Genomic DNA, 27,517 nt, shown 5'->3' on the forward strand with positions numbered 1-27,517 from the left:
TTCACTCTTTTTGCAAATTATGTTATTTATTTTGTGCTGGTGCTGGAGCTTGAAGTAAGGGCTTAGGCACTGTTTCTTGTTTTGATAAGGGTAGTACTCCAACATTGAGTCACAGCTCTACTTCCAGCTTTTTGCTGGTTAACAGGAGATAAAGAGTCTCTTAGACTTTCCTGCCCAGGCTGGCTTTGAACTGTAAGCCAGAGGTCTCACTATCCTATGTAGCTAGGATTACAGGCATGAGCCACCAGCACCCAGACCTGTAAAATGGTCTCTAATATTTATGGGATGAGATTCACAGTCCCTGATTTACCAGTTAAGGGGCTTAGTGATTTTGTTCACTTTCTGCTTGACATTACCCTTGTATCCTTACTGAATAACTTGTGAAGTAGCGCAATAGTTTACATTGAGAAAAATAACCATATTAAGGACTTGAAACAGGCAGAAGCAGAACTTGAACCTATTCAAACATCGGATCCTACAAAACCAAAGTTATATCCCTTCCCACTCTTCCTCAAGTTTTCTCCCTCATCACAACTGCAATTTCTTCCTTTGTTTCCCTCTAGAAATCTGCTTTCAGGAGGATCATTAGATATCTAAATAAACATGAACCCTACTATTATCACATGGTACAAATTTCTTCACTGGATAGCCTCAGCCCACAACAAGCATTTTGCAATGGTTACAGCATGTGATTTTGCAACATCTAAGAAACCTACCTCACTAACATTAGCTACCAATTAGCCCATCTTAATTCAATATGACCTGTTTTTTTTTGTTGTTGTTTTTGTTTTGTTTTTTGTCAGTCGTAGGGCTTGAACTAGGGGGCCTTGGCACTGTCCCTGAGCTTCTTTAGTTCAAGGCTAGCACTCTATCACTTTAGCTACTGAGCTACCTCTGGCTTTTTCTGTTTATGGGGTACTGAGGAATCGAACCTAGGCCCTCAACATTCCCAGCCCTAGTATGACTTCATTTGACTTAAATCTGCAAAGACCCTAATTTAAAATAACGTCATGGCAGGTATTTTAGAGACATCAACTAAACTAAGCACGCCAACTAAATCTGCCCACGAGACTCTCTCCTCATCCTAAGTCTTCTAGGTACTCTCCCTGATATGTACTGGGGGAAAAATGTTTTTCATAAAAGGTGAGGGTGTGACCCAAGTGATACAGTCTCACACACACACACACACACACACACACGGAGGAGAAGGAGGAAAAAGAGGAATATTTTCAAAGAAAATGTAAAGCATCAAATTCGAGCGGAGAAACTGCTATCTTCCCTCCGTTTGCAAGGCTGCTTAATTTTACACAGGCCTCGATTCTATGTTCCTTCCATTAAACTTTAGGTTTCCCAGATGCTACTTTACCTGCTCCCCCTCCCCCCCCTTAACCCTTGGAGCAATTGCTGTGTCAACTTTCGAAGTCTGACTTTACAAAAGCATTAGCACGGGCTCTGAGGGGCGCCGGGAAAGCTAATGTCTCCGCGCTTCGGTTCCGATATAAAGTTAAGTATTCCTAGTGTTTATCACGACGACTGACTGGCCGCCAAGTCGGACGGACTCGGAGTGCGGGCTGCTCAGCATCTCCGGCCGCAGGATGGCTGGGGAGCAGGGCTTCCAAGCCGAGCCCGTCGCGGCGCTGGGCGCGCAGGCGCCGCTGCGGGGGCGCCGCAGGCACCAACCCGGAGGTTGGCCCCGCCCTCTAGGGTCGTCCTATGTGCCTGATCGCCTCGGACGCTGCACTCCCGTATCATCGCACCCCTGTACACCCTGATCCAGACCTTCAGCCTCATACTGTCCTTATATCTTCCTCATATCTTCCAGAAACTGGAGGACCCGCGAGGATTTGGGCGCGCGTCAGAGTGAGGCACATGATAAGACAGCCCGGGTCCTTGTCGCGGCTGCGCGAGGACCTCTCCCCCCATCCCAGCCACCGCCCACGCCTCGCCCGCCCCGAAGCCCCGGCCCCGCCCCCGGCCTGCCTCCATCCCGGGAACCTGAGGACCCCGGGGCCGTGGTTCCGCGACCTCCCTCCCACCGTCCCTCGTCTCTCGGGTCGAGATGCCGCTCTACGAGGGCCTGGGGAGCGGTGGCGAGAAGACGGCCGTCGTGATCGACCTCGGAGAGGCCTTCACCAAGTGAGTGGCCGCGGGACCTCTACGGTCCCCCGGGGAGGCGGCCGGCCTGGCCCCGGCCCCCGTCCTCCGTGGGCTCGCCGGGGACCTCTCCTCTCGATCCCCCCCGCACCTCAGCCCACGGAAGCGCCGTCCTCAGCATCCGGAGGTGCTGTGCAGGGTCTGACTTCCCCGAGGGGCTCGGGAAGCTCCCGCAGGCCGCCTCCCCACCCCCAGCGGCCCGCTGCGGGTCTTCGGTTCCCGGGATGACAGCGGCCCAGCCAGACCCCTCTTAAACGGGACTCGCCAGATTCAGCACCCACGTTGTAGTGTCTGGGGGACGATTTCCACCCTGAAACGTTCACTGAGTGGAGGAGCAGGAAAGAGATGAAACCGTAGAGACGAGACTCTTGATCTGGCATCCTTAAACTCAGATTAAATTTTACACTTTGAACAAGCACCTCGTAAACACGGGAGTAGTGTTTCTCTTGTATGGCAGAGATCTTTGGAAACCCCGGGGGGCTGGCGGGGGCAGGGGCAGGGGGAACCTTAGTTAAAGCAGTTATATAGTTTCCGGGCATTGGCAGGCTTGGGATCCTTGGACTGCTGTCTTCGTTAAGTGGGATCAAAAGAATAAATAAAGCGACAGGCAGCATTACTTCTTATATGTATAAGAGATAAAACTATTTGAAAAACCTTTGCATATTGAAAACACTGGACATCTATTAAGTGGTTAAAAGAACGAACTATTTAAAAGTTGGAGCTCGGGACTGGGAGTTTGGCCTAGTGGTAGAGTGCTTGCCTAGCATGCACGAAGACCCGGGTTCAATACCTCAGTACCACATACATAGAAAAAAGCCAGAAGTGGTGCTGAGGCTCAGGTAGTAGAGTGCTAGCCTTGAGAAATCCCAAGGACAGTGCTCAGGCCCTGAGCTCAAGCCCAGAACTGGCCAAAAAAAAAGTTGGAGCTAAACTACAGAATTGGGGCTAGAGACATGGCTCAGTGGTTGAGCACCTACACAGCAAGTGAAAGTGCAAAGAAAGCCCTGAGTTCTAAACCCCAGTACCAACTTAGAAAACATCTTTAGGGGCTGGGAGCGTGGCCTAGTGGTAGAGTAGTTGCCTAGCATGCACGAAGCCCTGGGTTGGATTTCTCGGTACCACATACACAGAAAAAGCCATAAGTAGTGCTGTGGGTCAAGTGGTAGAGCACTAGCCTTGAGGAAAGTACAAGGACAGTGCTCAGCCTTAAGTCCAATCCCCAGGACAAAAAAATAAATAAAAGCATCAGGTACAGAGTTTGAGTTCTGTTTGTGGACAAAAAAAAAAAGCAAACTAACATTGTGATCATTTTTAGTAATGTTATGAGCAGTTTTATTTTTCTCACATGGAACAAAAATGGATAAAATATTGTGTTTTTTAAAAAACAGCAATTACTATTAATGTGATCATATTAACACAAGCTCATATTAATAGACCTAATGTAAGCATTTGAGTTCAATGTGTAGACCATGTTTTTAACTGTCAGATACACATAATTAAAAAATATTGAAAGATAACTAGAGAGGCTATTAGAATGATTAGAATTATGAGTTACTATGTGAATTATAGTCCTGTACCCTTTCAGTTAATGACAGCATATTACTGGCTGTCATGTATATGGTCTGTCATTGACTACTCGTTAGCATTTGATGAATGACCAGGTTATGATAGGTATGACTTAGATACAAATATACAAGTATGTTCCTTTTATATATGTAGGTACACTAATACTATATGTTACAGATTTGTACAGAATTCAGTATAGAAACAGGCTGTACAAGTTGGTAGCTTGATAGCAAGTGAAGCAGGGTATGCTGTTTACGCTTATGTAAGTTCATTCTTAAGATGTATAATGACAGGCTGGGATGTAGCTCAGTGGCAAAGCACTTGCCTAGCAAGTACAGTGTCCTGGATTTGATTCACAGTACCAAAAAAAATGTATGACTATGTCATGTATAAACATGTTTGTGCAGATGTGTATGAATGAAGTCACATAACTTGCTTTACAGGGTTGTAGAAATACTTTGCCTAAAATTTAGCTAATTGCGGGAAACTAAAGGCTGTCTTAAAATAATACTGTGATTTATTTTAGAGCCATGATTTGGAAATAATTTGATTTTTTTTTCTTTAATACCTAACTTACCAAGATGTTATTTGTGTCTTAGGGCTTTGAGGTTTTTTTTTTTTATTGTTGTTTTAGTTTTGGTCCCTGTACATCAGTACTATTTCCATTGTTTTGAAACATATACAGAATAACTAGTTTCTCTGTCAAATATTAGAAAGAATGCTATAAGGCGAATGTTTTAATTTTCTGCTTATTTACAGGTGTGGATTTGCTGGAGAAACTGGTCCAAGATGTATAATTCCTAGTGTAATAAAAAGAGCTGGCATGCCTAAGGTATTTTTTAAACAAATTAGCAAAATAATATTCTTTATTAAATTTTTAAATGTGGCTTCAAATAAACTTGCTTTAAATAGTGCTCAATATATAACTTAAGACTATCTTCCAAAGAAAGGATTTTTGCTGTTGCTGTTGTTTTGTGCAAGTCTTTTAGCTTGAACTCAAGGCCTGTATGCTATCTTTGACCTTTTCTGCCAAGGCTCCACTCTTGGCTTTCTTTGGTAGTTAATTGGAGACAGGAGTATCACAGACTTTCCTGCCCAGGCTAGCTTTGAACCATGATCCCTAGATCTCAGCCGCCTGAGTAGCTGGGATTATAGGCATGAGGTACTGGCACCTGGCTTAAAAGGTGTTTTCAGAAATCAAAATTGTTCTGGTCTGGTTTTACATACTGTAAGTTTAATCATGCTTTACTATCATCACTAGTATTCATCACTATTTTCATCATCCCAATATGCTTGCTTCCTGATGTCTACTTAAAATTAATTCCTATTCTCACCATTGCTGTGCTTCCTATTTCTATAAATTTGCCTATTCTGTATGCTTTACATAAATAAAACCATATATTTTCTGGGCCATAATGGCTCATGCCTGTAATCTTAGCTACTCGGGAGGCTGAGATCTGAGGATCGAGTTTCAAAGCCAGCCCAGACATGATACCGTCTTAACTTATAGCTAGGCATGACTTATCATACTAAGCTACAAAGGAAGGTAAGACTGAGAGGATCATAATGCCAGGCCAGCTTGGGGAAAAAAGTGCTTGAAACTGTCTCCATGAATCTATACACAGTGTTGCATGCCAGTTAACAGCCACTATTGGAAGCCTAATGGAGGCAGCTTGAAACTCAGGCCCCCTCCTTACCTGAGGGAAACAAGATTCCATCCTAAAAACAACAAGTGAAAAACAGGGCTGAAATGATACCTCAGCAGTATGGTGACAGCCTAGGAAGCATGAGACCCTGAGTTCAGACCCATATTACTAAGCCAGGTGACAATGGCTCATGCCTGTGATCTCAGGAGGCTGAGATCTGAGGATCACAGTTCAAAGTCCACCTTGGCAGAAGAGTCTGTGAGACTCTTATCTCTGGTAAACCACCAAAATGCCAGAAGTGGAGCTGTGGCTCAAGTGGCAGAGTTCTAGCCTTGAGTGAATAAGCTGAAGGAAAGTATTTGGGTCCTGAGTTCAAGCACCAGTACTGGCATAAGAAAGAAAAATAAATGCATGTTATATAATTGTCACCAGAACATACCATAAATTGTTTAAATTGTCCTTGATTAGGGGAATATTTTATTGTTTTATTTAATTTTAATTTGAGATCAATATGAATTAATATATTTTAATTTTTTATAGCCAATCAAAGTTGTCCAGTATAATATTAATACAGAAGAATTATATTCCTACCTAAAGGAATTCATCCACATACTCTACTTCAGGTAAGATGCAATTCTGTTTGGCTGGATTCTTTTCTAGTTTTTGCAGTTAGATTTTTTTGCCAATCCTGGGGCTTGAACTGAGGGCCTGAGCACTGTCCCTGAGCTTCTTTTTTACTCAAGGCTAGCACTCTACCACTAAGCCACATCCCCATTCCCTGTAATTAGACTTTTCTAATGCCACTTATAGTGATTTTGGCATCTGAAAAGAGGATAAAAGGTTGACTTCCATTGGCTTTTTGTTTTTTGTGTTGGTATTGGGGCTTGAACTCAGGACTTGGGTATTGTCCCTGAGTGTTTTTTTGCTCAGGGGTAGCACACTGCCATTTGAGCCATCCTTTCACTTTTGTGTTTATTGGAGATAAAAAATCTCATGGACTTTACTGCCTGGGTTGGCTTTGAACAGTAATCCTCAAATCTCAGTCTGCTGAGTAGCTAGGATTACAGATGACATGATCCACCAGTCCCTAGCTGTGATCATCATCATCATCATTATTATTATTATTATTATTATTACTATTATCTAGCTATACAATGAGGTTACAATCTATTGTCTTTATCTTCCTGGAAAGGGGGGAAAAAACATAAGAAAATAGTGATAAAGACTTTTTTTTTTTTTTTTTTTTTGCCAGTCCTGGGCTTGAGCTCAGGGCCTGAACACTGTCCTTGGACTTTCTCAAGGCCAGAGCTCTACCACTTGAGCCTCAGCACCACTTCTGGCTTTTGTCTATGTATGTGGTACCGAGGAATCGAACCCGGGTCTTCATGCATGCTAGGCAAGCACTTTAACCACTAGGCCAAACTCCCGGCCCGTGATAAAGACTCTTGCCTAGCATGTACAAAACCAGGGGTTCAGTCTTTAGCACCTCCCAGAAAAAATTTTTTTTTGTTGGTCGTGGGGATTGAACTCTGGACCTGAGTGCTGTCCCTGACATTTTTAGCTCAAGGCTAATGCTCTACCTCTTGAGCCACAGTGCCACTTCTCAAAAAAATATTTTTAAATGAGGAGGGAAGGTTCTGTGTATGTATGGATATTGTAAATTAGTCTATTGTCAAGTGAAAAGGGGATATTGAATACAACCCGTATGGAGTGAGATGTTCAAAATGTGAATGCATAGCAGCAAGAATAAAAAAGTACATAAACAGCTGGGCGCAGGCGGCTCATGCTTCAGTCTTAGCTATCCAGGAGGCTGAGATGTGAGGATTGTGGTTGAAAGGCAGTCTGGGCATGAAAGTCCCTGAGACTTTTATCTCCAATTCACTGCCCCAAAACCAGAAGTGTGGGCCAGGAGTTTGGCCTAGTGGTAGAGTGCTTGCCTAGCATGCATGAAGACCTGGTTTCAATTCCTTGGTACCACATACATAGAAAAAAGCCGGAAGTGGTGCTGAGGCTCAACTGGTAGAGTTCTAGCCTTGAGAAAGTCCAAGGACAGTGCTCAGGCCCTGAGCTGAAGCCCAGGACTGGCCAAAAAAAAAAAAAAATACTAACAAAAAAATGGAAGTGGCACTGTAGCTCAAGTGATAGATTGAGCTGAAGAGCTCAGGAACAATGCCCAGGCCCAGAGTTCAAGCCCCACGACCCACAAAAAAAAAAGTGCACAAATTACGATTGGTTGTTTCTGGGCAGTTGGAAGTATTAGCTTCTAGTCCTTTCCTAGTTAATATCTGTAACATTGGGAGTTCGGTGAATGTGTATTACTCATATAATACCCTCAAAGGTAAATCATTTAAGAGCTGTAGTTAGTGATCATAATAGGTCATTTTCTTTTCCTTTTATTTTGCGAGTCCTGGGACTTGAACTTAGGACCTGAGCACTGTCCGTGAGCACTCTTATCACTTGAGCCACAGTGCCACTTCTGGCTTTTTCTGTTTGTGTGGTACTAAGGAATCAAACCCAGGGCTTCATGTGTACTAAGCAGACACTACCACTAAGCCACATTCCCAGCCCTGTCATTTTATTTTCTGACATACATGACTTAAATTTCTTGGCACAGTACTATGGCACATTGTTAGGACTGAGAAACATAATTTTTCTGAGGTACTAAGATGGAGATATCTATGTCATAACACATCTTAGGCTAAGTTAGTACGATCTTTTTTTTTTTCTTAAATTGTGCTACTTAGCAAAATAGTTACAAACCATAATTTACTTTTTAAAAATAAAATTACTGTTTTTCAGGCATCTGTTGGTGAATCCCAGAGACCGCCGAGTTGTGGTTATTGAATCGGTGTTATGTCCTTCCCACTTCAGAGAGACACTCACTCGTGTTCTTTTCAAGTATTTTGAGGTACCTATTTTTTGGGGGGTGGGAGGTTGGTCATGGGGCTTGAACTCTGGGTCTGGGCACTGTCCCTGAGCTCTTCAGCTGAAGACTACCACCCTACCCCTTGAGCCACAGCCCCACCTCCAATTTTCTAGTGGTTAATTGGAGATAAGAGTCTCACGGACTTTAGTGCCTGGGTTGGCTTTGAACCCCAGTCCTCAGATCTCTGCCTCCTGAGTACCTAGGATTACAGGTGTGAGCCACTGTGTCCAGCTTGAGGTACCTATTTTTAACTCAAATTAATAAATTGCTTTTAAATTGAAAAGAAAGTTGTAGTTACAGGTAAGTAGTACAACACTTGCCTAGCATGTGTGAATTCCTGCCTGATTCAGTCCTCAGCACTGAAAAAAAAAGGTGTTAATAGAATATTAAACAATAAAAGTCATATAGATGAGATTTTAGGGGACTCTTCCCCCTCATCACACGTAACTTTTAACTTTTTTGTGCAGGACCTCATACTCTTGCCTAGCTTTTTCATTCAAGGCTAGTGCTCTACCACTTAGCTATACTTTCAGCTTTTTGATGGAGTTACTTATCTCTTATTTGTCTGCCTATGCTATCTTTGAACTACAATCCTCAGATCTCAACCTCCTGAGCAGCAGGATTATAGCTGGGGACATCAGCTCACGATTTTAAATTTTCTTTTAAATGGAATTATCTATTTCCCTTCCTACCTTCCCCCTACAAATTTGAACTCAAGGTCTCACTTTTATTTGAGCATGCTTGCTCAGCTGGTGCTTTATCACTTGAGTCACACCCCCAGCCTAGCTTTTTACTGGTTATTTTGGAAATATAATCTCATGACTTTTCTGCCAATCTTGATCCTTCAAATGTCAGCCTTCTGAATAGTTAGAATCAGTACCCAATCCCTGAGTTCAAGCCCCACAACACAGAATGTGATTGACCAAGAATTATTGTGTTCATAACCTGATTTATAGAATTGTAAACCCTTTTTACAATAATAATAACAATAAAAAGTATGTTCATAACATTATGACATTTCAGGACCATAAGTTTGGCCTAGTGGTAGAGTCCTGGCCTAGCATACACAAAGACCCGGGTTCGATTCCGCGATACCACATACATAGAAAAAGCTGGAAGTGGTGCTGTGGTTCAAGTGATAGAGCTATTGCCTTGAGAAATCCCAAGGACACTGTGCAGGCCCTGAATTCTAAGCCCTAAGAGTGGCCAAAAATAAAAAGATTATTAGATTTCATTGTGAGCCAGTCTTTATTCTTTAAATAAAAAAATTATTAGAGTTCTTTCCAACAAGGGAAAATGAAAGACTATATAGCATTTGTATAGTATGGAAGAAACTAATTGCGATTATTTTTAAATACTTTACTGAACTTAAAACATACCTAACACCAAAAAATGACAATCTTACGTGACAAGGGCAATTAATATGTTATATTTGATAGTTACAAGGAGCAAACTGTCTTTATTGGTGTCTTTGACTTAGAAATTTCACTACAATAGGGAGAACATAAAACAAAGCAGTAAATTTTCACATACCTACATGGTAACTCACAGCTATATTCTCAGCTACTCAGAGGACTAAGAGTTTGAGGCCTGCCCAAAATAAATGCAAACCTAGCATGCTGGCTTAAGGCCTGTAATCCTAGATACTTGTGAGGCAAAAATGAGGGATCAAGATTCAAAGCCAGGGCCGGGAGTTTGGCCTAGTGGTTAAAGTGCTTGCCTAGCATGCATGAAGACCCGGGTTCGATTCCTCGGTACCACATACATAGAAAAAAGCCGGAAGTGGTGCTGAAGCTCAAGTGGTAGAGCTCTAGCCTTGAGAAAGTCCAAGGACAGTGCTCAGGCCCTGAGCACAAGCCCAGGACTGGCAAAAAAAAAAAAAAGATTCAAAGCCAATCCAGGCTGCCCCCCCCCAAAAAAAAATAGTTTGTGAGACTATCTCAACCAATTGCTAAATGCAGAGATATGAGCCTATCATCCCAGCTATGTAGGCAGCACAGATAGAGTGATTACAGTCCAGGCCAGATAGAAGACCCAGAACAGAAATGGCTAGTAGAGTTGTTTAAGTGGTAAAGCTCCTGCCTAGCAAGTTTAAGGCTGTGAGTTCATTCCCTAATACTGAGGGAAAAAAGAAGAAGAGGGAGAGGGCAGGGAAGAGTAAGTGCTTGCTTAGCATGTGTAAGGCATGCGCTTTAGTCCCCAGTACCAAATGGGCAAGGGTGGGCAGCATGTTATCTCTGAGCTGTTTAAAGAAGAATGTCTGTCATATTCATGTCCTCACATCATAGGCGACTAGGTTACCTGGTATGTCTCCTTTGGAAAAGTTTGGCTGCTTTGTCAGCCATTTGATTTTGATGAACTTTAATACTCTCTTTGGATATCTGATATTCGCAGTGTCCCAAATGTAGCAAAATACAGTTTATATTACGAACTTGCAAATGAAAGCAATCAAGAATATTTCTTAACCAGGTGCTGGTGGCTCTCACCTGTAATCTTAGCTACTCAGGAAGCTGAGATCTGAGAATTTCAGTTCACAGCGAGGTCAGGCAGGAAAGTCCATGTGACTCATATCTCCAATTCACTACCAGAAACCGGAAGTGAAGCTGTGGCTCAAAGTGATAGAGTGCTAGCTTTGAGTAAAAAACTCAGGACAGCACCCAGGCCCTGAGTTTAAGCCCAATGGCCTACGAAAAAAAAGTTTTTTTAGTGAATGTCATCTCTCTAAATTTATTTTTTTGAATGTCATCTCTCTGGACCTCTTATTTTATCCCTTTCAGTTTTCTGTTCCAAAAGAAAGAAAATAAGCACTAATGAAAGTGCTTCAGGATTCTCATATTAGAATGAAATGATTTAACTTAAACTTTTACCTTATATACATTACATAATACCTTGAGAATTGAATAAATTTAGATAAATTAGTGAACTAATTCTGAATTTAATGCCAGAAAAGGATTGAATAGCTACAATGTAAGTCAATACAATGTACCTATGAGGTTTTTTAAATGTATTTGAGTCAGGGCAGCCACCTTTAGGTAAGTGGCACTCACTCACTGGTTTGGTTGCTCTGTTCTAGGTTCCATCAGTTTTGCTTGCTCCCAGTCATCTGATGGCTCTTTTGACACTCGGGATCAATTCGGCCATGGTCTTGGATTGCGGATATAGGGAGAGCCTCGTGTTACCTGTATCTTTCTTGTCAACTAGCCAACTAGTTCATATTAAGTTCATATTACTTAAAGTAAAATGAGCAGATTTATTACAAACAATATTTATTGAATTCAACTTTACAGGTTATTGTGTATGAAATTCATAGGTGTTTACTTCAGTGTAGAAATTATCATTATTATTATAGGATATATTCTAACAACTGACCTCATAAATATGTTCAGATTTCAAGAGGCATATGAGCTAATTAGGATGAATCAAGTTGACCAGAATAGTTGAATTCTAAGAAAAGTTATATGGGAGTAATTGGAAAAAATGAAATGTGAAAATTCAACCAAGTAAAAGGTATTTATTTATTTATTTATTTATTGCCAGTCCTGGGGCTTGAATTCTGGGCCTGGTCACTATCCTTGGACACCTTTTTGCTCAGAGCTAGTGCTCTGCCACTTGAGCTACTACTCCATTTCCCTCTTTTTCTATGTATGTAGTACCAAGGAATCGAACCCAGGGCTTCATGCATGCTAGGTGAGCACACTACCACTAGGCTACCACCCCTGATCCAAGAAAAAGGTTTTAAATGGCAGAATTAACATAGCCTTAAAGCAGCTAAAATGAAGGTGTACTGTAGAAAAGCAAATGCCGCTAATGCGGTAGCTTATGCCTATAATCCTAGCTACTCAGGAGATCTGTGATCTGGGCCAGCAATTCAGAGCTGGCCCAGGCAGGAAAGTCTTTGAGACTCTTATCTCCACTAAACTACCAGAAAGCCAGAAGCGGAGCTGTGGCTCAAGTGGTACTCTCACAAGTGGTACTCTCACTACTTGAAGAAAAGAAGCTTGGAGACAGCAGCCAGATTCAGACTTCAAGCCCCAGGACTGGAGAGGAAAAAAGAAAAAAAGAGTTCAGGAACAGTGTCCTGAGTTTAATTGCTAGGACTGGCACAGAGTAAATACATGAAAAGAAAAAGGAAAAGACCAAGTGAATTGTCTTTTTCCTTTATATCCAAAGATTGTCACAGAGACAGAGACAGTAGGTGTTAGGTTTATGAACTCTTTTTCTAATTAGATATACAGTCAGGGCATATCCATTTTTGAAAAATTATATTTTAAGTAGATGTACAAAGGAGTTGCCGTTTTACAAAGCTGTTTATAATACATCTTGATCAATACACATCCTTCTAATGTCTTCTAAATTTAATGTGTGGGTTATAGCATATTTCAGTTCAAAGTTCCAAATTTCAAGCACTCATTGTCTAGTAGCTTATTTTATTAGCTTATTAACCCCTAATTAACAGAAAAGAGAGGGAAAGAGATCATGAGTTGTGTGTGTGTTTGTGTGTGTATAATAGAGACTATTTAGTAAAACATATGAATAACACTTGCCCTTTGTATCTTCTGTAACTCTTAAAAATAAGAAATAATAATTCATTGCCAAAAAAAAAAATAATTCATTGCCAAAGTTATTTAAAATAATACCGGGCCTGGAAGTTTGGCCTAATGGTAGAGTGTTTGCCTAGCATTCACAAGGACCCAGGTTCCATTTCTTGGTACCACATACATAGAAAAAGCCAGAAGTGGTGCTGAGGTTCAAATGGTAAAGCTCTAACCTTGAGAAAGCCCAAGGATAGTGTTCAGGCCCTGAGTTCAAAGCCCAGGACTGGCAAAAAAGAACAAAAATAAAAACAAATGAAAGAAACCAGTACTATAGGTGAGAAAAGTGACAAGGGAACAACGTTTGATCTCCTGCAATAGTGATGTCCTTGACTCCTGTGTGGATATATGAAGGAATTCCAGTACTGACCTGTTGGGGGGCATTGCCCCTAGGAGGAAAAGCTCTTCACAAGTAAGTGTCCTGGAATTCAGCTCCTTCTTACCAGTGCCTCAAAAGCAGCTACTCATCTGTTCATTGACTTGTGAGTAGTAGAACCATTGTCATGCATCCCATTGTTTTGATGAGTTTAGAATGTATTCATTCTTTCAGGATAGGACCATTGTTATTTAAGGAATCATACATAGTGAAAATAGTAAGAAAAGGATACCATTTTACAGTACTTTAATTTCAGTAATATTTTCACATTTCAGGGAGTTGGAAACTCAACTGTTGGAACAATGTACTGTTGACACGAGTGCTGCTAAAGAACAGAGCCTTCCTTCTGTCATGGGTAAATTCCCTTTCAGCTGCATAAGACCGTAAAATGTACTCTTTTCACTTCTTACCTTGTATTTTAGTATTTTCCCTATTGCATAGTTATTCTCATTCTCCTTTCACCATTTTATGACCATGCTCCAGTTCAAAGGTCGTCATCGAGCTATCAGTCACTAATTCCAGTTGTTCATCAGTCATCATTTCCAAAGTGGTAGATATTTTGGGTTATCTTAGACTTTTGAAATTCTCTCTCTCCTTGGCTTTCAGAATTTTCTTCTTTTTTGGCGTTGTATTGTTTCTGAACATTTCCCCTCGAATTAGCATTTCTTCTGCTCTTGTTTTCTATTCTGATATTCTGGGGTTCTGACTTTGGCTTTTGTTCCTTTTCCTGACTATTTATTTATTTATTTTTATTTCTTTTTTGGGGGCTTGCACTCAGGACATAGGCTCTGTCCTGGTCATTTTGTTCTTGAGTCTAGCACTCTACCACGTCAAGCTCTACTTCCAGTTTTTTCTGGTATTTAATTGAAGATAAAGAGTTTCAGACTTTCCTGCCCAGGCTGGCATTGAACCATAGCCTCAGATCTCAGCCCCCAAGTAGGTAGGATTATAGTGTGAGCCACCAGCACCTGGTCCTACTGGATTTTTAAAAGTGATCTTACGTTCACCATTAATGTCAGCTACATTGCGTGCTGTTGATTTGCTGGTCCTGATCTTTTTTCTGAACTTAGTATTCATAATTTGAGATAGAAATCATGCATGTCACCTGAACCTCAAATGTAATATTCCAGAAAAGTGAAGGAGTGCTCTCTCCCTTCTTAACTTGATTAATCATTATTGGATAATTATTTTTTATATATTTTTATTGTAATTAATAGAAGGGTTACATGATATTTGCCAGATAGATGGTGCATTAATTCCCATACATTGATACCCTTTCACACGTCTTAGTCACCATTTCCCTCACCCCCACCCCCACCCCTCATCTTGTTTTCCCCCCCTTCCCTATCCAATTTCAAATAACCAAATACAAATATATCCAATATATCAGGTAACAAAGTGAGATACTGTAACAATATGAGATAACCAAGGGACAGCAAAAGAGATGAGAGATAACATAGTACATTAAGAACAACAACCATTCATTATATGACTTGTGTTTCTATATCCTTGGAGGTCCTTTCATTTAGCATCATACTATATGGCCTTTTGTATCAAGGTTTTGCTCTATTGCAAATCTCTGCTAGGAGAGCCCAAGATTTCTACTGGTTATGACAAATGAGGAAAACCATTGAGCCTAAGTTCCTTTGAGTCTGGCTTACTTCACTTAATGTGATCTTTTCTAAGTCTTTCCATTTCCTAACAAATGGAGCAATGTCATTCTTTCTGACAGCAGCATAGAATTCCATTGTGTATAAATACCACATCTTGTTAATCCACTCATCAACTGAGGGACATCTAGGTTGGTTCCATATCTTTGCTATGGCAAAGAGTGCTGCAATGAATATTGTTGTGCTGGTGGATTTAGTATGTCTTTGTTTCTGGATGATTGGGTAAATGCCAAGTAGTGGAATTGCTGGGTCATAGGGGAGCTCTATGTTTAGTCTTTTGAGGAACTACCATACAGCTTTCCATAGTGGTTGAATGAGTTTGTACTCCCACCAACAGTGTAGTAGTGATCCCTCCTGGCCACATCCCCTCCAGTATCTGTTGTTATTAGTTTTCTTGATCCTGGCCATTCTAACTGGAGTGAGATGGAATCTTAGAGTTGTTTTGATTTGTATTTCTTTTATGACCAGAGATGTTGAGCATTTCTTCATGTGTCTATAGGCCATTTTTGTTTCTTCTTCAATGAAGACTCTCTAAGACCTTTTTGATGAAAACTTTAAAACCCTGAAAAAGGAAATTAAAGCAGAACTGAGGAAATGGAAAAACCTCCCATGCTCCTGGATTGGAAGAATCAATATCGTGAAAATGACAGTCTTGCCAAGGGCTGTCTATAAATTCAACACAATACCCATCAGTATCCCAATGTCATTCTTTCAAGAAATAGAAGGGGCAATCCAAAATTTCATATGGAATAATAAAAGACCCCATATAGCAAAAACACTTCTTAGCAGAAAGAACAGCACAGGAGGAATTTTAATACCAAACTTTAGACTATTACAGAGCTATAATTATCAAAACAGCTTGGTACTGGCACAGGAACAGGCCTGAATACCAATGGAATAGAACTGAAGACCCAGATATTAAACCACAGACCTATGGCCACCTAGTCTTTGACAAGGGAGCCAAAAAAATAGAATGGAAGAAAGATAGCCTCTTCAACAAGTGGTGTTGGCAGAACTGGTTAAGCACATGCAGAAAACTAAAGTTGGATCCTTCTTTGTCACCTTGAACTAGAATTAACTCCAAATGGATCAAAGACCTGGAGGTAAAAGCTGATACTCTGAAAACTTTACAAGAAGGAATAGGAGGGCACATGTCGAAACTTTCTTAATAAGGACCAAGAATCACAACAAATCAGAGAAAGTCTAGATAAGTGGGACTGCATTAAACTGCAGAGCTTTTATATGGCAAAGGACATAGCTAGTAAACTAATTAGGAAGCCTACAGAGTGGGAGAAGATCTTCACCAACCATAGAACAGGCAAAGGCCTCATATCTAAAATATATCAACAGCTCAAAAAATTGAATCAATCCAAAACTAATCTCCAAAGTAACAACCATCTCATTAAAAGATGGGCCAAAGACTTAAAGAGAGTCTTCTTTGAAGATTATTGGATAATTATTATAACTTCTTTCTTATCTTTCATTTAGAAAAGTAGGAGTTAGCATATTCTTTGAATTCCTCTTAGAAATCTTTCATATCTCACCTCTTTTTTTTCATCTTTCATACACTAGGCAGGAGCCTGCTCTCTGAACTACTACTCTTCACTTTTCTTGTGTTTTACAGCCTTCTTCCCAGTGACTGTACTTGAACTTGGGTCCTTGCTCTCTTATATGGTTTTTTTGTACTGGCAAAAAAAAAAAATCTATGATGGGTTATATACTCTGTAGACATGTTTTTGTTTGTTTGTTTTTGTTTTTTGTTTTCTTTTGCCAGTCCTAGGCTTGAGCTCAGGGCCTGAGCACTGTCCTTGGACTTTCTCAAGACTAGAGCTCTACCACTTGAGCCTCAGCACCATTTCTGGCTTTTTTTTTTTTTCCTATATATGTGGTACCGAGGAATCAAACCTGGGTTTTCATGTATGCTAGGCAAGCACTCTACCACTAGGCCAAATTCCCAGCCCCGACATAATGTTTTATTACATAGATTAACATGTATCTATGGCATACAAACCCTCAGCTTAATTTTAATTATGTTCTAAAATCTATGTGCCAGCGATTGTATATAGAGATTCCCTTCTTGAATACTTATTTGTTAAACATGACATTTGAAATGTGATGTAAAAATCAGTGTTAATAAATTTTTAAAAATCTAGGAAAATGTTTTAGAGTTTTGCTGAAATAAAAAAATGGAAACAATAATAACTTTAATTACAATAGTTCTTTAATTCTCAATAAAATTTTTGTTTTAGGTTCGGTTCCAGAAGGCATCTTAGAGGATATTAAAGGTAACCAAGTTCACTAAATTTATTCTTTTCATTCTTTAGTATTAGTTCAAATGTTATCTATTTTTAGATATACAGAAAATGTACTTAGAATATAATAACCTAAAAATGTTTAATTCATAGGTGATAGAAAAATACAAATTAAAGTTCTGATTTTTTTCAAACATGTAAAGCACTAGAATGTTATTATTATTATTATTATTTGTTTTTAGTCAGTCCTGAGGCTTGAACTCAGGGCCTGGGTGTTATCTCTGAGCTCTTTTGCTCATGGCTAGCTCTCTGTCACTTTGAACTATACTTTTTGAACTGCCACTTCTAGTTTTCTGATAGTTAACTGGGGATGCAAATCTTGCAGGCTTTCCTGCCCAGTCTGGCTTTGAACTGCTATCCTCAGATCTCAGCCTCCAGAGTAGCTAGGATTATAGACTTGAGCCACTAGCACTGAGCTTGCATTGAAATTATTAATGATACGCTATTTAAGCAGTACTGCAGGGTTACTGGTAGCTAGTAGTTGTAGTTTACCCAGAATGAAATGAAATAACACTGCTGATATTAAACAGTGTTTTGTTACTCTAGTCTTTTTTTTTTTTAGAGTGGATATTGGGGCTAGAACTTACAGCCTGAACACTGCTCCTTAGCTTTTGCACTCAAGGCATGTGCTTTACCCTTGAGCCACAGTTCCACTTGTGTGTGTGTGTGTGTGTGTGTGTTTCTTTGTGATTAATTGAAGAAAAGAGTCTTAGGGACTTTCCTGCCTAGCTGACTTCATGCTTCAATCTCAGCATCCTAAGTAGCTATGATTATAGGCAAGAGCCACCAGTATCCAGCTTACTCTAGTTCCTCCTTTATCCATTTTTATGAGGCTAGTCATTTTTACTGACTTCTGAAATCTAGAGTTGGAATGAAAATATATTGGATTTACTTTAACAAGATATATTGCTTCATCTTTGTTAGAGTGAATTTTTATGATATTGTTCAAATTGATTTTTCTCATAATTTTATTCATTGTGAAGAAAAATATTTACAGAATAACAATGTTTTTTAGTACTTAGAGTGTCACGTAAAAATAATATTCTAACCAGGCACAGTGGCTCACACTTGTAATCGTAGCTACTCAGGAGGCTGAGATCTGAGGATCACAGTTCAATCCCAGTCAATCACTATGAAATGGGAAGTAGGGTTGTGGCTCACGGGTAAGGCTGTAGCCTTGAGCTGAAGAGCTCAAGGACAGTGCCTAGGCCCAGAGTTCAAGCCCCACAACCGACAAAAATAACAATAATATTCTAGAATATTTAGTAGATAGTAGGAAGTGGCACTGTGGCTCAAGTGGTAGAGTGACTAGGCCCACAACCAATGACAGAGAGAGAGAGAGAGAGAGAGAGAGAGAGAGAGAGAGACAGACAGACAGACAGACAGACAGAGACAGAGAGAGAGAGAAAGACAGAGAGAGAGAGAAAGACAGAGGGAGGGAGAGAGGGTTAGATAGTAATAGAATTGTTAAATGGGACTTGAAGATAATTTAATACAACCAAGCCTTGAATTCTAAAATGATTTGTTCAAACAGATAGGTCAGGTTAGAGACATTATATTGCTTGCATGTATAATTATCTAAAATGTTTTCAATTACTATAAAATATTAGCCATTTAAACTGCTTATTGCCAAGCTTAAATAATGGAAATATGGCAAGTAAAGTGAATAGTTTTCCTTCTCTTTTCCAGTTTCATGCTCCCTGAAATACCAGTTGTTGACCATGTAGAGTGTTTATTTTCATGTGGTTTCTAAGTTGGGGGCAGATGTTTAACTTCCCTGTTAATCAGCAAAATACCACCTAAGCAGAAGTTTGAAAGAAAGATATTAGTATTGGTGAAATCGTGGGAAAACTGAAGCCTTATTACTTCAAATGAAAATTGCAAACCTTTCTGGAAAAGAATTTGGCATATTTATTAAAATTGAAAGTACTTACCTCATCTAAAGAGGGAGTATATTAGTTACAGTCTCATTACTTCATAATAAGGAATTTCATACCATGCATGTATTAAAATGGAGGTAAGCCAGGCACTCGAGGCTCACATCTGTAATCCTCTCAGTTAGTTATGAGGCTGAGTTCTGGAGGACCCTGTTTCAAAGCCAGCCAGGCAGAAGACTCCTCAAGAATCTTATCTCCAATTAACCACCAAAATACTAGTCTGTATGTGGGGCTCAAGGGGTAGAGTTGAAGATGTTAGTACACACACACAGAGTTCTGTAAGATTATTTTATGACATAGATGAGTAATGTATTACAAATCAGAAGTTCTATAAATTTGTATTCAGCATCAATTTTTGTCTTCAGTAATTTTTTTTTTGTGGGGGCAGTATCAGTTCTGGGACTTAAACGCAAAGCCTGGGCGCTGTCCCTGAGCTTTTTTTGTCAAGGCTAGCACTCTTATCATTTAAGCCAAAATTCTACTTCAAGCTTTGTTAGTAGTTAATTGGAAGTGAAGGTCTCAAGACTTTTTTTGCCTGGGCTGGCTTCAAATCTCTATCCTCAAATCTCAGCCTCCTGGATAGGCATGAGCCACTGTCACCCAGCTTGCTGCTTTTAAAAAAGTTTTCTTATTTTTATTTTTTTATTTTTGTATTTATTTTTTAGTAGTTTGAAGATTTAAATCAGGTCCTCACATTTTCTAGGCAGACACTCTATCACTTGAGCTCAGTCATTTTTGTTGTTTATTTTGGAGATGGATTCTCATGAACTTTTCTGTCTAATCTCAAACTTCACTCCTTCAGACTCCAGCCTCCTGAATAGCAAGTTACAGACATAAGCCACCAGTGCCCAGTTACCAACCAAGATTTTTTTTTTAAGAATTATAGAGGAGGGCTGGGAGTTTGGCCTAGTGGTTAAAGTGCTTGCCTAGCATGCACGAAGACCCGGGTTCAATTCCTCGGTACCACATACAGAAAAAAGCCGGAAGTGGTGCTGAGGCTCAAGTGGTAGAGCTCTAGCCTTGAGAAAGTCCAAGGACAGTGCTCAGGCCCTGAGTTCAAGCCCAGGACTGGCAAAAAAAAAAAAAAGAATTATAGAGGAGGGGGGCCGGGAGTTTGGCCTAGTGGTAGAGTGCTTGCCTAGCATGCATGAAGCCCTGGGTTTGATTCCTCGGTACCACATACATAGAAAAAAGCCGGAAATGGTGCTGAGGCTCAAGTGGTAGAGTTCTAGCCTTGAGAAAGTCCAAGGACAGTGCTCAGGCCCTGAGCTCAAGCCCAGGACTGGCAAAAAAAAAAAAAAAAAATTATACAGGAGGGAGATAAATCTGATTTTTTTAAACAAATAAAAATCCCTTGATATTGAATTAGAAGCACTCCATTTGATGATGCTAGTTTATTTTTATTGCTATACTTCTTATATCTGAGTTGGGCACAGGTAGCTCATGCCTGTAATTTATTCAGGAGGCTGAGATATGAGGATCTGGTTCAAAGCCATCCTGGGAAAGGAAGTCTGTGAGACTCTTATCTACAATTAACCACCAGAAAACCAGGAGTAGCACTGTGGATCAGTTGGTAGAGTGATAGCCTTGAGCTGAAGAGCTCCTAGACAGCATCTAGGCCCAGAGTTCAAGTCCCACAACCAACAAAGAAAGAAAGAAAGAAGGGAAGGCAGGAAGGAAGGAAGAAAGGAAGGAAAGAAAGAAGGAAGGAAAGATCTGACAAAACAGTTTCCTCAAGGGGAATTTTTGTATACATATTCTTACAAAAGGTGAGCAGAAGTGAGTAGCACAGCCACTGAGTAGAATTGTAGCTCGATACAGGTTCACTATTCAATTAATGGCAAACCATAATGAAGTCTCTTTTTCTTTAAGTACGTACTTGCTTTGTAAGTGATTTGAAGCGTGGATTAGAAATACAAGCAGCAAAATTTAACATTGATGGAAATAATGAGGTAAGTTAAAATATAAGCATACCTTTCTCAGGTTACACTGTTTATAGACTTAACACTTACGATATTTTCATTTCAGCGTCCCACACCACCCCCAAATGTGGACTATCCATTAGATGGAGAGAAGATTTTACATGTCCTTGGATCCATCAGGTTAGACCTTATTTTTTTTTTTTGTCAGTCATAGGGACAGAACTCAGGGTCTCTGCACTGTCCTTGGACTTTCTCAAGGCTAGAACTCTACTACTTGAGCCACAGTACCACTTCCAGCTTTTTTCTATGTATGTGGTACTGAGGAATCAAACACAGGTCTTCATGCATGCTAGGCAAGCACTCTACCACTAGGCCAAATTCCCGGCCCCTAGACCTTAATTTTTATGAGCAAAAGCTAAACTAAAATAAATTTTTTGCTTTTCAAAATATTTATATAAGCCTTTACTTCATTATTGACAACTTAATATCGAAGTGGTTTTCATTACCCTTCCTCATTCATCAGAAATTTATTCAGCATTTTGAAGTTATAGATGAATTTAACCAAACTAACAGTTTTTTTCAAGTGGACCAGGAAATAAGATGCTTTTAACTAGAGGTGAGTAAACTTTCTGTCCAGGACCCAGTAGTAAATGTCTTAGGCTTTGTGGTCCAAATTGTCTCATGGCAACTGTTCATATCTAGAGCCAGAGCCTCAAACCAACTGTATACGGCTTCTAAATGAATGAATGTGGCTATGTTGCAGAAACATCACAAGGTGTAATTCTCTAGTTTGTGCCTCACAACCATTTCTGCCCAGGCTGACTTTCAACGATGATCCTCAGATCTCTGCTTCTTGAGTAGCTAGGATTACAGGCATAAGCTATCAGTTCCTGGCTCAGAGTTTTCTCCATTTGAAAATAAGAAATTGAGTATTTTATTAGTCAACTAGCTTCCCCCCTCTCTTTCTCTCTCTCTCTTTCTTTCTTTCTGCCATCCTGGGGCTTGATGACTCAGGGCCTGGGCATTGTCCTTTAACACTTTAATTCAAGCTAATACTCTGTCACTTGAGCTCCAGTGCTACTTCCAGCTTTTTCTGTGTATGTGGTACTGAGGAATTGAACCCAGGGCTTCATGCATACTAGGCAAGCACTCTACCACTAGGCCATACTCCTGGCCCCTCTTTCTCATTCTTTTTAATAACAAAGAAATGTAGAAGGATTTTTATTGGTTTTAAACTCCTATATCACTAACATGTTAGCTTGTTCAGTCTTACTTTTACAGAATAGTTTTTATTCTGTTATAAATGTAGGGTGATATAATTGAATATAAAATATATGTAAATCTATATAAAAATAGTAATAGCTGAGCTGGGAGTTTGGCCTAGTGGTAGAGTGCTTGCCTGGCATACACAAAGACCCAGGTTCAATTCCTCAGTACCATATACAGAAAAAAAGCCAGAAATGATGCTGTGGCTCAAGTGGTAGAGCTCTAGCCTTGAGAAAACCCAAGGACAGCACTCAGGCCCTGAGTTCAAGCCCCGGGACTGGCAAAAAAAAAATAGTACTATACTTAGGGAATGCTTTTTTGTGTACCAAATCTTCTTCTAGTAACTCATTGACTCTTCACCTCAATCCCTGGGAGGCAGGCACTATTGACAACCCTCCTTACAAACGAGAACAGCTCATGTTGTGATAAGCATAACGTAGTGGGCTAGAGACAACACTCAAGTGAAGCCAAGTTCAAACTACAGTACGGCCAACATCCAGGCATGCATGTATATATATATAAACACACTGTAGTAATATAGTACTAATACTTCATAATACTGACAGTATAACTATTCTGTATCATGTAATCCCAATCATGTGCTCTCTCTTTAATCTTATCAGAGATTCAGTTGTGGAAATTCTTTTTGAACAAGATAATGAAGAGAAATCAGTTGCCACTTTAATACTGGATTCCCTTCTACAGGTATTTGTAAAAAGTTTCCCTTAGCCCCAGAAGTTCTTTAAAGAAAATTTAAATGTTATTTTCTCCATTTTCCTTGTCGGGTATTATTGTAAGAACAAAGAAGCATGAGTAGTTTATTGTTTTCAGATCTCTCATATATATCACTGTTCCTTTTTTTATGTTTTACTGGTTTTAGTTTATTAAATTTTATAGTTAATTTTGTATACCTATGAATCCAGCATTCAGAAAGCTAAAGTAGGAGACCTCTGAGTTTCAGGCAGACTGTGGTACATACATAACAAGACCCGTTCTGAAAGAGCAAAAAGAAAGAAAAAGAAAAATTGCAGTTAATGAGTTTTACTTTAGCTGAGGTGTGATACCTATAATAGGTAAGCCAGGTGCCAGTGGCTCATGCCTGTAATCCTAGCTACTCAGGAGGCTGAGATCTGAGAATCATAGTTCAAAGCCAGCCTCAGCAGGAAAGTCTGTGAGACTCTTATCTCCAGCTAACCACCAGAAAACCAGAAGTTGTGCTGTGGCCTAAAGTAGTAGAGCACTAGCCTTGAGCAAAAAAGCTTATGGGCAGTGCCTAGGCCCTGAGTTAAAGCCCCACTACCAACAACCAGAACAAATACATGAATAAATAAAAGTAGTTAAAACCAAGCATTATGAATGCCATGGACAAATGAATTCCTATCAGAGCAGCAATACTATATTTAAAAATCTATGTAGTGTGGCTTATGGTTTTTTTCAAATCCGGATTTGGGGAATACTGGATTTTTAAATAGCACAGGGCATATGATAATAGGGGGTTTTGTTCAATGACTAAATCATCATATAGCTCTATCTGGAGTAGCATTGCCTTAGACAGTGCCATGCGCCTATCTGACAGCCCTAAGTGATAGGCTTTATTACCCTTCCCCAAGTCTTAGATACGTGCTTTCTCTGAGAATGCTCTAGGGTATGATCTGGCTGCTTATCTCCCCACTGATTGCCAGGGTCGATTTGGTTGGTCTCCTAGCTCGGTGGTGCTCCCTTCCTCCCCCTCCACTCCACAGAAGAGGACTGTTCTATCTAGGCTATCTGAGTAGCTGCACTCACCGATTGGCCTGCCCAGCTACCTCCTAGCATAGCATCGTCTCACTCAGCGCCTAGCTGTGTGTGATAACATGATGACACATTAGACATTGTCCTTCATACTTTTCATACTAAAGACATTGTAACTTCCATGTATATTTATGGAAATAACAGTCTTGTCTTGGTAATATATTTTCTATATGAAAAAAACCTTGCCAGGACTGTTTTGTAGCACAAATAATGACCTATTTAATCTGTAGTCCATGCTTCTATATGTACTTTAAGTCTTATTAAACAGTATTTATTTAATCCAATTAAAAATAAACTTTTCTTTTACTTCCTTTTAAATAATAGTGCCCAATAGATACCCGGAAGCAACTGGCTGAGAACTTGCTAATCATAGGTGGCACATCTCTATTGCCTGGCTTTCTGCACAGATTGCTTGCAGAAATACGGTATTTGATAGAAAAACCAAAATACAAAAAGACACTTGGGACCAAGACATTCCGAATTCATACACCACCTGCGAAAGCTAATTGTGTGGCCTGGTTGGGAGGTAAGAATTTAATACTTTAAATATAAAAATTACATAGTAATTGATTCTTGAGTGGTATTACCAATTGATGTATTAAAATTCACTGTTCAAAATTATCTACTTAATAGAGCTGTAGCCAGGTGCAGGTGGCTCACACCGGCAATCCTTAGCTACTAAGGAGGTTGAGATCTGAGAATCATGGTTTGAAGCCAGCTGGGGCAGGAAAGTCTGTGAGACTCTTATCTCCAAACCAGTAGTGGAGCTGTGGCTCTAAGTGGTAGAGCACTAGCCTTAAGCAAGAAGTCAGAAACAGCGCCCAGGCCCTGAGTTGAAGATCCATGACCAACAAAAAGAAAAAAGAGCTATAAGCAATGTGTGGTGATGCACACCAAGAATCCTAGCACCCAAGAGGTTGAGGCAAGAAGATCATGAGTTCAAAGCCAGCTTGGACTATGTAGGGTGACTGTTTCAACAAGTAAATAATTTTAAAAACTATTAATTTTCTTGAACACTGACTTTAAACTATATTTTCAAAATGATGTGCCTCTTTCTTCCTTCCTCCCTTCCTTCCTTCTTCCCTTCCTTTCTTCTTCCCTTCCTTCCTTCTTCCCTTCCTTCCTTCTTTTCTTCCTTCCTTCCTTCCTTCCTTCCTTCCTTCCTTCCTTCCTTCCTTCCTTCCTTCCCAGTCCTGGGCTTGAACGCAAGGCCTGAGCACTGTCCTTGATCTTTCTCATGGTTATCCCTCTACTACTTGAGCCACAGCACCATTTGTGGTTTTTTTCTATGTATGTGGTGACTAAAGAATAGAACCCAGGGCTTTGTGCATACCAGGCAAGCACTCTACCACTAGGCCAAACTCCTGGTTCTTATGTGCCCATTTCTTTTGGCATTTGTACTGTAAGTAAACTTCATCCAATGAAGTCATCCTTCAGAACAGTGCTGACTTTATCCTACCAATGTTCCCACTGCTTAGGCCATTAATTTAATTTGCCAATCCTGGGGCTTGAACGCAAGGCCTGAGAGCTCTCCTTAAGCTTTTTTGTGCTCAATGCTAGTGCTCTACCACTTGAACCACAGCTCCACTTCTGGCTTTTTCTGAGTAGTTTAGTGGAAATAAGAGACTCAGAGATTTTCCTGCCAGGGCTTGCTTCAAACCTCAGATCTCAGCTTCCTGAATAACCAGGGTTATAGGTTTGAGTTGCTGCCACCTGGCTTAAAACAGTTATTTTAATATTGAACCTTATGTAAAAATTGGGCTCTTCATAGTTACTTTATTTATGACTGATCTTACTGGATATTATAAAATATGTTGGTTTTACTATCTAAGGAAGTGGCCTAGAAAGTAACTTTGAAGAGAAACACAGCCATGAATGTGTACATTCTGGTATACATTACAGACAGAGCTTACTAAGTAGAAGCAATGCATTCAGACAGAAAAATAAAACATTAGGATTGTTAAAATAATTATAGTGGGTGGTTTGTGTTTTGTTGCTGTTGTTTACCTGTTTCTTGTTTGTTGACAGTCATGGGGCTTCTTGAGCTCAGGTTCTGCGCACTCTCCCTGAGCTCTTTTGCTCAAAGCCAGCCCTTCACCACTTTGAGCCACAGCCCCCTTCCATTTTCTGGTTGTTGATTGAAGATTAGAGTCTCAGAGACTTTCTAGCCCAGGTGGCTTTGAACCATGATTCTCAAATCTTAAGCCTTCTTAGTAGCTAGGATTACAGGTTTGTCATTTTTTGAAGGTAGAATTTAGTTATGGAATTTTGATCTAAAAGAAATTAATATAGTAAGTAAATTGTTGGTTTTTTTTTTGTGGGACTTGCACTCAGGGCCTGAACATTGTCCCTGAGCTCTTTTGCTCAGGGCTAGCACTCTACTACTTTGAGCCACTTTGGTTTTTGAGTAATTGGAGGTAAGAGTTTCAGGGGGACTTTTCTGCCTGGGCTGGTTACCATGATCAGTAGCTAGGATTAGAGGCATGAGCCACTGCTACCTGGCGTAAATTATCTTTAAGACTATTTCATGCATGTTCTTATAGTCTTCAGTGTAGAATTGGGTTTTGCAGTTCCATTTCATTTTTTCACATGGAATCTAGAGTTGCAGCAAAGACAACTATTTGTCTTTGGAGAAGTTGAAAATACTCCCAGTGGACGATTCCTTCAGACACAGTATCACTTGGTTCCTTGTTCACTAGATTGACTAAAAGCCCTTTAAACGGAATGGCTTAGTCTGTTATTCAGAATTCCACCTTCACAGGAATTAATTCAAAGAGTTAATGAATTGAAACTGCTCCTACTCTTTTCAGATATATGTATATCCAAAGTCTTTTGATTGAAAGTTTTTCACCTTAGCCATAAAGATATTTTTTGCACACAGGGGCCATTTTTGGAGCATTGCAAGACATACTTGGAAGCCGTTCCGTTTCAAAGGAATATTACAACCAGACGGGCCGCATTCCAGACTGGTGTTCTCTCAACAACCCTCCTTTGGAAATGATGTTTGACGTTGGCAAAGCTCAGCCACCTCTGATGAAGAGAGCATTTTCCACGGAGAAATAAGTGTTTGGTTACAATTCGCCTTGGCTTTATTTCACATATTTACTCAACTACAAGCAAATTGTACAAAGTATGTAGGCAGCTTTATTATGGATGACCTTGATAACATGAACACATTTCTGTATTTGCTATTTACATTTAATATTTAATTCATTTTGACTTTATTTCTCTTTATGTAGTGTGGTAAAATGGTAGCTGGTGATTGTGAGATCTGTATTTATATCAATAAAATTACTTATGCAGTTTAATGTTGAAAGATTATTACATGGTCCAGTTGTTAAACAAAATAACAATGTAGC

The 27,517-nt window shown here is 39.9% G+C and overlaps 1 protein-coding gene across 1 annotated transcript; it reads left to right on the top strand.

Annotated features, from left to right (window-relative positions):
• Positions 1–1,925: 1,925 nt before the first annotated feature.
• Positions 1,926–27,347, top strand: Actr10 (actin related protein 10). Its single transcript, XM_090344187.1, has 13 exons — positions 1,926–2,136; positions 4,480–4,552; positions 5,907–5,989; positions 8,166–8,274; positions 11,366–11,473; positions 13,229–13,296; positions 13,536–13,615; positions 17,180–17,215; positions 21,052–21,131; positions 21,208–21,281; positions 22,991–23,072; positions 24,483–24,684; positions 27,040–27,347. Exons 1-13 carry the CDS (start codon positions 2,060–2,062, stop codon positions 27,219–27,221), a joined length of 1,254 nt encoding a protein of 417 aa, XP_090200313.1. The 5' UTR covers positions 1,926–2,059; the 3' UTR covers positions 27,222–27,347.
• The last annotated feature ends 170 nt before the right edge of the window (positions 27,348–27,517 follow it).

Source organism: Megascapheus bottae, chromosome 14, assembly GCF_031878675.1.
Source record: "Megascapheus bottae isolate mThoBot1 chromosome 14, mThoBot2.hap1, whole genome shotgun sequence".
NCBI classification, from domain to species: Eukaryota; Metazoa; Chordata; class Mammalia; order Rodentia; family Geomyidae; genus Megascapheus; species Megascapheus bottae.